Source organism: Diadema antillarum, unplaced genomic scaffold, assembly GCF_040938485.1.
Source record: "Diadema antillarum isolate AM-2024a unplaced genomic scaffold, OU_Dant_1.0 scf00000191, whole genome shotgun sequence".
Lineage (NCBI taxonomy): Eukaryota > Metazoa > Echinodermata > Echinoidea > Diadematoida > Diadematidae > Diadema > Diadema antillarum.
In genome coordinates this window covers 743,680-759,247 of record NW_027271080.1, presented here as the reverse complement: position 1 = coordinate 759,247, position 15,568 = coordinate 743,680, and the positions used below count along the sequence as shown (strand labels likewise).

Sequence of the window (15,568 nt, the reverse complement as noted above, 5' to 3'; positions counted from 1 at the left end):
AGTTCAAAAAGCTGACTAAGAGTTCACAGTAGTGTTGTCGTTCCTACAATAGTCCCAAGATGGCATGAACTGTGCTTGACCTTTCGCATTTCTTCCGAATATAGGCGAACAATTTCCTTTTCCACTGTCAGCCATATTCAATTTGGTTTGGAGCTTTAAAGGGGATGGCTAGTAACTGATCAGTGGGAATCAGTGGGAATGCTGGAGGATGATTGTTCCAATCCTTGTGGGATTCATTTAAGAGTAATTTACATATCTCTTGTTGTGTGAAAATTATTTGCTTCAGAATGGTCTCATATTCAAGTAATGTGCAGTTTAATGTTTCCAGGTTAGCGTGCCTGGTCAGTGACGGGGCATTAATCTGCACATTACTTGAATATGAGACCGTTCTGAAGCAAATAATTTTCACACAACAGTAGGTATATAATGTACTCTTAAATGAATCCCACAAGGATTGGAACAATCAACCCTCAGCATTCCCACTGATTCCCACTGATCGGTTACTAGCCGCAATGTGTTGAAAAAATAGAAATGAGAGGAGTAAAGTAAAAAAATCTGTACATATTTTGTTTTTCTGAGAAATCAAGCAAAAATAAGAAAATAACCGAGCCCTGAAGTTTGACGTGATGTGGCAAAATAATGTCTTCAGTCAGGATTGTTTAATCCAATAAAATTCGAATAAGTTGATGATATGCCCCTGTGTTAAACTGTCCTCTAAATTTGACTCGTACCAAAAATGGCATAGAATCATTAGGGCCCTCTATCTGGCGAACGCTCAACAAAATATGAACACTTTCTTTCCAAAACAAACAATGTAAGTTGACAGTGATTTGATGTGAATAATGCCATTTCTTCCTTCTATCATGTTAAAGTCATAGCATTCATTATTTGTTGTCAATCAAACATGCAGACAAGACATGACATTTGCATGATGAGAGACCACGACATAATCACATTTCTTGTTTAAATTCTAATATTCATTGAGCTTTGCCTAACAATCGTCAATGTCACCTCCCAACGGCTTGTATATTCGTCTTTCAGAGGGTATGCTTTACAATTTTACAATGCTGTTGTTAACTTCACTGTTTGATTTTATTTTTATGTCAATCTTACGTAATCTCACACTGTTAGTCTTCGGAATATCTTGATGAGTGAAAATAAAAACCGAAATGAACCTGAATCTGAATCAAGTGCATGGGATTGCAGGTGACCGAATCTTGAACTTCTCATCTGCATGCTCCTCTATGGCTATGGCTTTCTAAAGTGACCTCCCCTCTCCTCTCCTTTTATTATTCATCCTACTAGAGTCCATCCGTGACTATTTCTCCATGCAGGCTTAGCAAGGACAGTTACGAGGCCTGAAGCGCACATTTCAGCTGATGAGGTTAAAGGAATCGTATAGTTTTGGTTGAGACCTAACTTCAGGTTGCTAACATTTTCTGGTGAGATAATGAGAAACCTCTTACAACATGAAATATGAAAGAGCATGCAATTCCATGCGGGATTTGACGATTTTTTTATGAAAATTGGTTTTGAAATGGCTTAGATATCCAACACAGAGCAATTTTGATAAATTGTGGAACCCACCTTTTATTAGGATCACTTTGTTTTACTTTGTTTTTGGATGCATGTCTCAGCCATTCCAAAACCGATTTTCATCTACTAAACTTTGAATTCCTCTTAGAATGGTATGCTCTGTATCATTTTATAAGTGGTGTCTTGGTATCTCGCAAAAAGTTATAGGCCCAATCCTCATTTCCACTAATACTGTATCATCCCTTTAACGCTGCATGTACTGGAAGGTATGACCAACGACTTGACCAAACGAAGCCTCGCACTATTAGACTATTTCCTTGTGTCCTGTTCAAACTTCCGGTAGACTCAAGAGAGAGTGACGGCTCAATGAATCGGCGGTCCGCTACGCCCGGCCACGTCATGGGCAGCAACAGGGTTGGAAAGTGAAGCACGTTTATTCACTGACTCGTTCCATAGTCGCAGTGGTGGAGCTCGCCCATGAAGGGTCGACATGCGGGCGCATCTCGGTCGACATCATCCGCTCTCTCGTCCGTTGTCGGCATGGCGAGCACGGTGATCACCCTCCTCATCGTCACGTCTCTCACGATGTGGACGCTTTCGACCACGACGGCGCGGTCTCGCGGAGATGGAAGGCGTAGTGGCGGTCGCGGAGGTGAACGGCCAAATATCGTCTTCTTCCTGGCCGACGACCTCGGCTTCAACGACATCGGTTATCACAACCCAGCGATGAAGACGCCGAATCTTGATCGGCTGGCGGCCAAAGGAATAAAGCTTGAGAACTACTACGTACAGCCCGTCTGCTCTCCGACCAGGAGCCAACTAATTAGTGGTCGATATCAGGCGAGTATATCAATATTGATTGACATTCCCATGATAATCATAGTAGTAATACCTGTAATAACAATATGAATGATAATGATAATACACTATAGTTATGATGATAAAGGCCATCTTTTTTGCACGATGTGTGTTCTCTTTTAAATAAACTCAAAATGCCGAGGCTCGAAAACTGGCATGTGATATGATGACAAAATTATATCAAGCAAAAATTAATATTGGTGAATACTTTCGTTTCGCAAAGTAACATGATCGCCATGTACAGTTATAAAGTTCAAGCTTGGAACAAAGCTCCCAATATGATTGTATTTTTGTCGTTGTATACTAACAAAAACTCGACAAATGTTAGTATTCCTCTCCTCTGAACATTGTTGAATTTCAAGGATTGATCGCCACTCTGCAGGATCTGATAGCAATATTGCTTTGTTCATTTTCTCTTGACTATAAAGAAGAATTTAAACACATCCAACAAGCTTGTACTTACATAAATATTTCCTACACAGGTAGATGTTTCATCAACTCATCAAAGCTGAGACTAAGATATGAGAGTCAAGAATATCTTTAATGTTTTGACATGTACTCATAAAATGTTTAAAATTATTAGGAGCATCAAAACTATGCAAACTGGAAGGGAGGATATTGACGCCACATCAGATTTCTTCTAATTGCTTTATTCTCTCTCACTGCACAAACAACGATAAAAAAGAAAGAAAAAAAGAAAAAAGAGCACCCGAGCAACATGAACATATTTTTGACAATTTATCATCGACAACCCCATACCTCACATTCAGTGATTATCGCAAGGTTGTTACAAGACTGATAATGTGATTCAACTTTGCTTGTACATGTACTGAGTATATAACACACCATCACGGTAACTATACCGTCTACGATATGCGCCCATGAGAGCCTGTATAAGACAGAGCATGCTATAGATACACAAAATGTCCTAAAAAGGGAAATTTTAGCAGAAAATGGTGTACAGGTTAGTGGGAGGATTGTGGAGTGGGAGGTGCTGACATCAAAACGCCTGCCTATATGCGTGCATCGATTGCTCCTCTATACGACTAAAATCGCTGCTTCTCAATTGAAGGCCGGTAAACATTATATTTCATATCAAATATCTCTGTAAGTAAAATCCGATTTTTTTTTTCAACCGCTACGATGCTGTTTGCCTCGTTCCACTCTATTTATTAAGGATAACTCTCAAAAAATGTGAACTTTTTATGGATTTGCTTTTTCATGTCAACTGACTCAAAATCACATTCCACAGGTAATGCTCCTTCGCCGAAAGAGATTCATCAGCATTCATGTTTTGTGAGTGATATCGACCTTTCCCGTCGTTCTATTGCTGCGTCACCTGTTCAAATCAATTTTCCCAGGATAATTTATTTTTTATTCGTCGTGATTGTCAAGTATGCTGTCACATACTGTGAATGCGGCTTGAAATCTTCCGCAGACTATGCAGTGCGCGTTCAGCTATGAATTTTACGGGTAATTTGATAATATCACTCTGCAATGCAACAGGTCAATCAACAGCGTACCACTCTTCCGTCAAGCCAAGCAGGGACCGCGGTAACGGAAGATGGGGGGGGGGGGGGGGGGGGGTTATCGCACTTTCAGTCAAAAGGAAACAACAACAACAACAACAACAACAACAACCAAAAAAAAAATAAACCAAGAAGATCCATTATTCTTGAGAATTCCACCCCGATATTCTTCTTTGACCGTTGACCAAACCAACCACTATTTCCTACACACGCACACACACACACGTTCCGAAGCCTTTACTACTAAGCTTGTGCGCATAAATATATATATTTTAAATATCAATGGTGATTATGGCTTTGATTGAGATAGTGTACATCTGAGTATAATTAGGAAACGGTGTTCCCACTGGTTTGAGTAAAGAAGTGAAGGACAGACATTTTGCCAAATCACGGCTGTTGGATCATTTCAAACACATGATAACGAACACATGATTAAAAAAAAAAAACAACTATAGTAAATAAACTTTCAAGGGATTGATAAGCGAACCATGCGTGTTTGACAAACTCAAATGAAATGCTTTTGTAGACCCATTGCTTATCAAGAACGAGTTTATTTTCGGCCAAAACAGAAAAAGTTGTCTTCCTCCTGTCACGCCCCTCACACCTGCTGTACACGTCAACGACAAAATCCTAGCAGAACAATACTTCAACCTGTGCCAAACTTCCCCAAGCCTAATTGCGTCAAAAATAAAGTAGGGGCCAAAGTGAAATCCCGGGGTTTGCCGTGTTCATTTTGTCTAGAGACTGGTATCATTACATGATTGTTCATTTTTCCCTCATCCTAAACATGCATATTATGTACATCATTTTAAGGGGCCATGGAGCCATGTGGGCTGATGAGAGGGGGGGGGGGGGCTGCTGCGTCCCCCTTCCACGTCCCCTGTTACAGTATTAAAAGCAAAAAAAAAAAAAAAAAAGAAGATCTTTAGAGAAAACCCATGACTTCCAGAGGTTACTCCCATCAAAGTAGGAGGGGGTGGGGGTGGGGGCGGTAAGGGAGCATTGTCCCTTCACACAACCGACCACAATCACTTCACCTCCCCCCCCCCCCTTTAAAAAAAAGAAAGATACAACATCAGAATTCTCCAACGAATATATTGTAAAAATTCACAGGTTGCCATATGACTTCACAACGTTCCCTCTCCCGTATGCATTCAGACCCCCATGTGTGTAGCTTTCTACTTTAGACGTGGTATTTGAGCGGCGAATATTTGCGAACGTAGCGAATTTTAGATTTTGTAAAAGTTCGTGGACAATTACAAATAAGTAGGAGCCTACGGAATCAGTTTTTCTTGTTAAAAAAACCAAAGCATTGGATTGCTTTCGAAATAGATTACAGCAGTTTACGAACCCCGACAAAGCGATATCGTAAATAATTGCACTTGAATTTGTTAATGGTTTTCTGTGGTTTTTCTTGTTACAAAGAAATTTTGAACGTGTCCAAGAAATTTTGAACATATCTGGTCAAAATTTCTTTGCGACAATGAAAACCGTTGGCGAATTGATTTGCAACTGTTTATCAACCCTGACGAAAGCTAAAATTCGTTAGATTTCGCTACGTTTGCAGTTATTCGCTGCTCAGTGAGATACCTCCTTTTTATTGCCTCCATAGATTCATACTGGCCTCCAGCACAGCATCATTTGGGTGGCCCAACCAAGCTGCCACCCTGTCACGGACCCGACTATCGCCCAGAAGTTGGCGGAGGCCGGCTACGCGACGCACGCTGTCGGCAAATGGCACCTGGGATTCTACAGGAAAGCCTGCTGGCCGACGCGTCGCGGTTTCGACTCCTTCTTTGGTGAGCAGCTCCCCCCGTAACCTGTTGAACAGAATGCCACTTCTAGTTGCACGTAACCATAGCAACAGCCGGGATTAATCCGTTTTTAAAAATGAATAAACACATTTGTTAATTGAATCAAATTAAATAAAAGGGAATATCTTATAGAATTACTTCCTTGCAGAATATCAATTATTCATGAATTTAAATACATGAGTATTGAAACTAGAAAAGCATTCGGAACGCGCAAACATCCGCAAAACAGCTCATTTCCATCCTATATTATAGTCCTACATTCCTATCATCTGCCTTAAATACTTTCGATTTTTTTTTTTTACCATCAAAACACATACCCTCACTGCCAACCAGACGTCGCTGCTGCTCAGCCTTCCGTCGTACTTTCTGGCCAACAGCGCAATGGCTGTGAGGGTTGCAAAATCAAGCGCGCCATCTTGCGTTCACGATTGACCCTACCAATGGCAAATAATCCTTCGAAGAAGAAGAAGAAGAAGAAGAAAAAGAAAAGAAGAAAAGAAAAAGGAAAACAAGACAAGACAAAAAAAAAAAAAAATCGTGGATCCAGACGGCAATCCGGATCACTACCAAAATTCAGTCATCTGTTCCTTGTGTCATCATCAATTTTTCCTAAAAATTTCATACAAATCTGTTCACATAATGTGTGAACGTATTTTCATTCTGACAGACAAACAGACAAGTTGAATTTGCAAGCTTTTTAGAGCAGCCGGTAAAAAGAAATGAAATGAATGAATACATAACATGAAAAGACAGGTTGTTGAAAGTCTTCGTAGAGAACATGGATGCCCTGCACCAAGTTAAAAGGCAAATCGTTTCCTCTCTTTTTTACTACAAGGTATGCTCACGGGAAGCGCGAATTTCTACACGCACAGACACATGGGTGGACAGTGGAACCTGCCCGGGTCGGGAAACTGGTCCGGTTACGACCTGCGAAACGATCTGGAACAGGTGGGCCAGGACTACCAGGGCGTGTACTCCACGCACCTCTTCACGCAGAAGTCGCAGGCGATCATTCGCGAGCACGACCAGTCTAAGGTTAGTGGTTCGATCGATCAACAAATCGGTATCTGCAGGAAAGAGTCTTAACACGTGGTCCCTTCAGAGGTTACTTCTTGTTTTCATGAGCAATTTTTTCTTTTATACCTTAAAAAGTAAAACAGAAATCCAGCGAAAAATATTTTATCAAATGATGAAAACATATAGGGCCTACTATAACAGGTGAAAAAATGTCATGTTTTTATTATATTCAGGGCATATGAATATTAGGGAGTGGGACTAATATCCCCTTCCACTACCTCCGGAAAAAGATAATGACTTGGGCCTAGATGTTCCTAATTTTGATTTTGAATACAAATACGTTATTGTCAAATAAGAGACATTTTGGTAATAAACTTGTAATATCCATAAGGTTGTAAAGCTCTTTTTTTTTTAAAATACTAATTTAACGTTTAAACAGTTCTTCCATCAATCAGTCTATCAATTCGTCCATCCATCCATCCATCCATCCATTAATCCGTCCATCAATTCATTGATCTGTCCATCCCTGGACATACAGCCCCTATTCCTCTACCACGCGTTCCAGACCGTCCACTTCCCGCTGCAAGTACCCGCCCACTACTACGCCGAGTTTGGGCACATCGCTGACGAGAAGAGACGGGTCTACGCCGGCATGGTGAAGTGTATGGACGAGGCGGTGGGGAACATCACCGCGACTCTCAAGGAAAGCGGGATGTGGAACAACACGCTCCTCATCTTCTCCACTGGTAACCATGGTTACTGAGTTTGACCCATAAACGTCTAGATCTCTTTGTTTCGAAATGGTCAATCAATTTTTTTTTATATGTCAACAAGTCAAACATTGTCAAAGGAATGTGTTTACTTTTCATTAGAGAAAAACAAATTTTGTGAAATTTTCTATAATCATATTATATTCTTTATATCGTTTTTCTGTTGTGATGTCACAAGCTGTTGTAGCCTTTTCATCCAGCCGTAAAGGTAATGAAACTTTAAAAATTCATAACCTTAGAGCGGATTAACCGATTTTCCTCAAGTTTTCACTGATCACTGATGCGTTCAAGTGCTATTGCTGCATTTACTCAATGCACGTGTTTATTTGGGTAAACTTTCCCTTTAACTTGTCAATTGATTACTGTTCCTTGTTGTTGTTGTTATTATTGTTGTTGACATCTGTCTTCTCCTTCCTGTCAATTGGCTCGCAGACAACGGTGGTAACCTGAAATACGGGGGTAATAACTGGCCACTCAGAGGGGGGAAGCGGTCGTTATGGGAAGGCGGAATAAGGGCTGTAGGCTTCGTGTCCAGTCCCTTGCTTCCGAAGTCGGCACGGGGGACGGTGCATAAGAACCTCTTTCACGTAACCGACTGGTTTCCGACACTAGTCAAGGGCGTGGCCAAAGGAAGTCTCAGGGGAACCAATATCGATGGATATGATGTTTGGAAACTCTTAAAACGATCAGGAAGGTTAGTGATGAGAGACTCAGTTTACTTTCTTAACATTAACAAGACAAACAGACAACTCCCAGTAATAATGACGGAGTTTCGGGACTGGAAGTTTTCTTTCTTTACATTACAATAAGTTATTTTGGTATAGCCGCACAAATAAAGTAGGCGCTATATATCGATAAAATTAGATGATAACAACTTATTTTAGGACCTGAATTTGTCACAGTCGTGTTCCTTATAACAGAAGCGCACTAATATACAATATTTAATACGGTGATATGGATTGCGATGAGGCACTCTTATTCGACATGTAATCCCGGAAACCATAGTTCATTGCAGCTCACGATCATCTGTCAACAGGTAAAAGGCTCGACATAGCTGTGCATGGCCCGGTGGCCAGTGGCCACTAAAATTAGTGTCGGGCCACCAAATTTATCTTTTGATGGCCCGATTGGGCAACCAAAATTCAAAATGGATTGTTACTTTTGCTTTAATTTCGGGCAACTATGCATATCTTATTCGGGCCACGGAAATTACAGATTCAAAGATTTTTGTGGCCGGAAGGGGCCAGCAGAAAAAAACAAACCAGTACAAACAAACAAACAAACAAACAAACAAACAAAAAAGAAACTCTGCAATACAGCAAGGGACTCTTACAGTTGTGGTCGTTATTGTATACGAAACAGAAAGCTATGGAATGTACGTTTCCGCTACTCATCTCGGGCGCAGGAGTTATTGCACAGTTGAGGTAAAAATAAAACAAACATATAACGGCATACATAGTATAAACGAAGTGACAGTAATATTATGTACAATGTACGTCAACCGATATTAGCAGACCATGTTTAGGATATAAATCGAGAATAACATACAAAGGAGGAGAGTAAGTTCTTCACTCAAGAGAAAGGTATTTGCATACATAAAAGAATTTACTCAAATATCAGAGTACCTGTAAGAAATTCCTGTCATGATAAGACATAACCACTGGATTGATATTGCAACTAGAAAGCACTCGGAGAGTGCAGACCTCCGCCAAGCAGTTTATTTCCACCCATATTTTGGTTTGTAACCTTCATTTTTAATAGTCTTGTATTCATGTCATCTGCATTGTTAGAGTCCTTGGTCATTAGAATAACAGTGACCTGCATTGCCGACTTCATAGACGTCGAGTCATCCCTGTATTTGTGGCAAACAACGCTACTAAAGCTGTTGGGGTCGCAACAGCAAGCACGCCACCTAGTGTTAATGATGAACGCAACCAATGACAAAGAATCCTTCAGAATTTATATATTGTTATTATCTTAAAGTAAGCCTGAATTTAGACGTAGATCTGGATCGCTTCCAAAAAAGAAAAACAAATGTTCATTGCGTCATTATCATCTTTCTTAAAAATGTCATCCAAAGCCATTCGTAACTTTTTGATTTATTTTGCAAACTTGCAGACAAACAGACAGACAATTAAACTTAAAGTCCAACGATGGCAAATAACATTCAACCTCCTTTGATTTCAATAGGTAAGAATATTATTTGGCCTAAATGAACTTCAGTACCCCTGAGTATAACAAGTAACACCAAACTCGGTCGTATCATTTTTCTGAAGAAATACAGGTTCCGCGGACTGGCCAAGGAAAGAGATTGTTCACAACATAGATCCGTACTCGGCCCTGTCCTCAGCACTACCCCAGCGCTTCTTCACAACCTTCCCGGCCGCCATTCGCTACGACAACTGGAAGCTTCTCACCTCACAATCAGGTGGGCATGAAGGGTTAACGTTTAGAACGTTAACTCGACTTAAAGGGCGTTTTATTCTTTTGTCCGTATGAAAGCAACGAATTTCATTTTGCCGTTGCCTTCAGTAACAATGCGCCTATACTCTTGTTTGCAATGCCAATGGTAATATTCGTAGAAGTGGCCCTGATAGAGCTAGTGGACTATACAGAGATACGTTATTACGGAGTATACTGAGTGATATCCACTTGGGTATCTTTCATTTTTTTTTAATATTCATTTTGAAATTCTCTCAGTGTTTCGGTTCTTCCGGTCTGCGATCTTTAGGGCTAACAGTAAAAGAAGAGGAAAAAAGGGGTTTCAAAAAAACAAACGGAATCATGCTATATGTGTGTAAGATTGTTGTTTTTTTTTTTAAATCTATAGTTCAAAATCCTTTTCTGATCCAATTTTCAATATGCGTTATGCATTGTGCAAGGTGCAGTCAATATTTTTCTCTCATCTGTTATTCAGAGAACGGGAGCTGGGTAGCGCCCCCAGAGTCCAGTGAGAAGACAGTCCATCTGCGGGAGAGTCCACAGAAGAGAGTTTGGCTCTTTAATCTTGCCGATGATCCGAACGAAAAGCACGATTTGTCGTTGGAACGATGGGACGTTTCGACCGCTCTGCTTAGGCGACTGGGCCGCTACCTCAGACAATCGGTTCCGGTTTATTTTCCCCCTCCGGATAGGCGAGCGAACCCGGCCTTGCATAATGATTCTTGGAGTGACTGGATTAAGTGATGTTGTGTGGATACATAATAGCAATGATATTACCTATGTATGTTTGTTTGTCGTTATCGTTATTGTCGCTGATGTTGTTGTGCATGAGTGTATGGATGTGTGTGTGTGTGTGTGTGTGTGTGTGTGTGTGTGTGCATGTGTGTCTGATGTGTGTGTGCTGGGTTTTGCATGCCTGAATGTGCGTGCATCTCTCTTTATGCGTCTCCGTGTACAGGGTATACATGTACATGTAAAGCCGCATAAAGTTAAAAACTTTCACCTCAGACAGATTATACGAGATTAACGCTAGAAACGGATAATTGCGATATAAAATGAATGATACCATTTAAAATCTTATTCCAGTGAAGAAAGGTGTGTGACTTAAAGATTTAGTAAGAATTTTCTTATAATGTACATCAGAAGGAAGGCTGAATATAACTATGTTTCAACAAATCCAAATGTTTCATCACGTGACTATCGAATAAAATTAATATTTGATGACAAAATAACAGAATCAAATTACTCCTCATTTTCCTTATCTACATTGTATTCACAATTCCTTCCCCTGAAGTCCCCTCTCTCCCTTTCTCCTTCTCTCCCCCCCCCCCCCTCTCTCTCTCTCTCTTCAACGGTTGTATAAGTGTGTCAGTGCAATGCGAGAAAGCGGCTAATGAAATGTTGAGATCCTTTAGTTTTGTTTCACTGCACTAACCTCAATTATGACTTGGGACACAAATATTCAATGCCGGTATCTATTCAACACATTTTTACAGAGAATCCAAATCTCCCACTTTGAGAAAATCAATTCTCAAAAACTCCCGCCCTCAAAATGTGTGTCTCCCTCTTCAGATATTTCCCCTGTAAAGTTTTAGCCCTTTCCAGTCCAATTTTAGCTTTGTCATATGTATAAGAAAAAGTGATAATGGTAAGATATTGTACCACCAGTATTCATAACCAAAGAACGTCCCAAATTCTTCAGTGGGCCCTCGACCAAATCGCTGGAAGGGACATCGCGCTTACAGGTAATGAAAGCATGTTCATGAAAGTCTCCAGTGTGATCAAGGGTATCCAGGCAGGAGATTTTTCCGTTTAAAAGATTGGGGTTTGAGTCCCGGTCGTCACTTTACCTGAGGCTGGTATAATAAAAGAAAAGTTCTGGTTCTTATATTATGGTCTTTCTTTTAGTACTCAGAATATTCCCTTCAGTAGTTCATCAACTCTCCGATTTGTTAATACACCCAAGTCAACAGGGACATCACTGGCAAAAAAAAAGAACAAAATATCTTGTCTAACAACGAACGTACCGGACAGGATTCGGACCTCGGACCTTCCGATTACAAATCTAGAACCTATTCATGTAGTCTCACTTAGGTTACAATTGAAAAAAAAATGACTGCCTTATGAGTGAACGTCATGATAGTTGTATATAGAATCTGATGACACTGCAAATTATTCTTTCTCATCAATTGATCAATTTGGCCGATTCGTGCAACTCGCGTAACATGACAACCTACGCGATTGGGTGTAATAGTGAAAGTTTGTCTATGGTTTTCGGACGGAAATATTCATTACACCATGGTCATGACCATTCCCCGCTGGATGAAATTATAAAATCATTATGACATTGGTAATGATTTACATCCAAATTTCAAAATGAATATTAGTAAAAGAATGTTGTTACTAATTATAATTTTATACAATAAATATATCAATTACATATTTTTGAGATTACCAAATACCACATTGTCATAATTAACCACTTGAACCAAATGATTATATAAAGATATCTGCAATAGATAATAGTTACAAATCTAATCATGATAGCGATTGAAGGTGATGAGATATAATTAGAAATGGATAGATAGAGAGAGAGAGAGAGAGAGAGAGAGATAGAGAAGGCGGAAGGGACAAACAAATACTAATACTTGTGAATAATCTCGATAGCTCCTTTATAAGACATACGTTAGCTCATACAATGCCATTTTAAAGTTAATTTCCAAAGAAAGTAAGCTTACTACGCTTATTCCTGCAACGCTTATTTGGAAGGAATGTTAGCACACGACAGTGTTGGTGTTTCTGTTATACTTGTGTTAAATTCCTAACTACCATCACTCATGTGATTTTACTCTTTTGTCCGTGGTCTATAATATACTGTCAAGCAGAGACTTATTAATTTCAAACTCATTTTATTGAGCAAATAGAAAAGTTAGAGCAACTTTACCTTTTTCACGGGTTTTAAACTTTTGTAGATTTTTTTTTTATTTCGACATTTTCTTTAAATTACTTCTTTTTCTTTATATTTGTCACTTTCTTCTCAGTTGCTCAAGATAAACAGGCCCTATATCCCCCATATTTTGCGCACATATTAGTCCATGTCACACAGATCATTTCACAAGATAACAACGTCATAATTCGACGCCATCTTGACTGTATGAAATAGTAACAAAGTTCAAAAGTACCTCATCATGTATTTTGGAAAAGTACATGCCCAATTTCTCCAATATCTTGCACACAGGGTATCATCTTTGGGATGAGCTGAACCTAATACCTTTAAGATGTTATCATCTTGCATCCCCTGTTCCTTGCATGTTTGGGAGGATTTTGTTCAAAATAAAGTGTCTTTGCACGTCTCAGAACAGCTGACTGTGAAGAGGGATGTATTAAGTCTTTTATCATCATTTGTTATACTATATCTCTGTTTTATAGGTTACAGCTACACATGCATGCGCTCATTTGATTCAAATTCAGTCAATTCACCCAAAACTTTATTTTCATTTTTTTTTCAACAGAACATAGTACTACCAGTAGTTGAAATCGCATATTTGAATACCATGCACAGAGTAACAACGAACAACACATTGTTCATCTATGTCATTAACTCGACACACACACATACAGACGCACACATTTTCAGAGGAAAATGGAGGGGGCCACGCAAATGACTATACTCGAGTCCCTCAGAAAGAAAAGAAAATGTACAAATACGCATACACACATAATCATACAAACACACATAGGCACAGACGCACACGCTCAGATAATCTTACAGACAAATTGCGAAAGACCAATAACATGTATGTAGATGCTGTTTGAATTTTGTTGACATGAATTTTCCTAGTACAAGATGAAAAAACTATCAGGGCGCTTTATATTTGTCAAGCCTTTCATCACAAACAATTAACTCTTCTCCTCATTCATTGATATGATTCATTTTCATTTATTCTATTTCCAACATGAATGAAATTGCAAATAAACATTTGAATGCACATAAATACAAAAGAAAAAAACAAACAAAATTGTAATCAAAGAAAATACTACGAAGCAAAATGCAGTAGATGTTGTGTCGTTTATGACATACAGAATCATTGTCACCCTACGTTGACTCAAATTACCTGAGCATAATTATCTTTATGCACAACGAAACAAGACCTTTGAATACTTGTGCGGAAAAATCAATTGAATATAACATCGTTCACAATAAAGACTGGCGAAATATGCTTGCCACCAGCGTGACACAAATATTTTAATAATAATCATTCAAAGAACACACATAATAACACATATGCATAACACACTTCACAGCACTTTTCGTTGAAATTGCTACGGAAGAATAGCAATCATTTCGCGGTATTCTCAACGCATCTTGCGTGTCTTTAGATTGATCCGTTATTAAGGTGTATAAATATTTTTAATAGATTACTGGAATGTTGAAAGCCTGTAAACATGACGACATTTTGATGAAAATTCAGGAATCAAAATAATCTTTATCTTTTTATGCTGCATCTGTTTCATCTTCTTCATTAAGTTGCAGGGACTTGTCTTTTAACTTCATAAAGTCGTTGTATATTCAGATTGACATGCTGTTAAATATTATTGATCAGTAGTTATGATGATAACAATGTTTCAACGTTCTATAATTCACAAAATAGTGAAAAAAACCCATATGCAAATTATTTGAGATGATAAGTCTCACTCAAGTTTGAGCAAAAGACTACAACCCCTATCCCCTCAAAGTATTATTCCAAAGGTAAAAAACAAAATGAAAACCCGACTTTGATATCATGAAAATTATCAAGAAAGTAATGTTTTATGACAATCGACAACGAGTGATAGCAACCTTACGAAGCCATGTGCAACATCACACTTTATCATACCACCTATGTGCTTTATACTCATATCACAATATGTCACTTAAATGCAATATGATTGTGATGAAAAATCAACATTTTTCTATTTGTGTGACTTGAACATTCCGTTTACCACACGATAACTAGGTTGAACATGATGTGGGATTACTCTCAAAAAGCGTATTTTCATTCATCACGATCCAGATAGAAAACATAATTTGTGACGTCAGCAATATAGTCATTTTGTCAAAAGAAGTAATCAATAAAGCAAGTACATTGTATAGACTTCGCAAATACTGTCTAGAACTAGTCCCGCGCTGAATGTATTATGCTCTTCATCGGGTCTCGGCAGTTCTTCGAAAACCGATTTAGGAGTAAATTGGATTAAGGAGTTCTTGTCCAACTTTAAGCAGTAGACGGAGAGGGAAGGATTCTACGGTCCAAACAAGAGAGGAACATTCAGGGGAGACCGTTTGTTTGAGATCAGGTGTTTTCTGATAAGCAACCAAGCACAGACATTTGACTTGAAGATGAACCGATCAGCAGTGCGACCATTACCGGTAAGAGAACATAATCTTTTCTAAGCGGGAGTACGCAAAGGGGCTCTATGTCCCCTCCACCATTTCCACATGCATATCTGAAAATATTATTATTCGATACTCGATACGAAAATGAAGTTTCAATTTGTCCATTAACAGGCTATGCTTATCATACACAGTGAACGTTTTGCTCCAAAACACGTCAGTGCCAAC

At 39.1% G+C, this 15,568-nt stretch overlaps 1 protein-coding gene across 1 annotated transcript; it reads left to right on the top strand.

Moving 5' to 3' along the window:
• Positions 1–2,076: 2,076 nt before the first annotated feature.
• On the top strand, positions 2,077–10,710 carry LOC139723439 (arylsulfatase B-like). Its single transcript, XM_071634682.1, has 7 exons — positions 2,077–2,376; positions 5,536–5,722; positions 6,573–6,772; positions 7,293–7,500; positions 7,957–8,218; positions 9,801–9,952; positions 10,442–10,710. Exons 1-7 carry the CDS (start codon positions 2,077–2,079, stop codon positions 10,708–10,710), a joined length of 1,578 nt encoding a protein of 525 aa, XP_071490783.1.
• Positions 10,711–15,568: the final 4,858 nt, after the last annotated feature.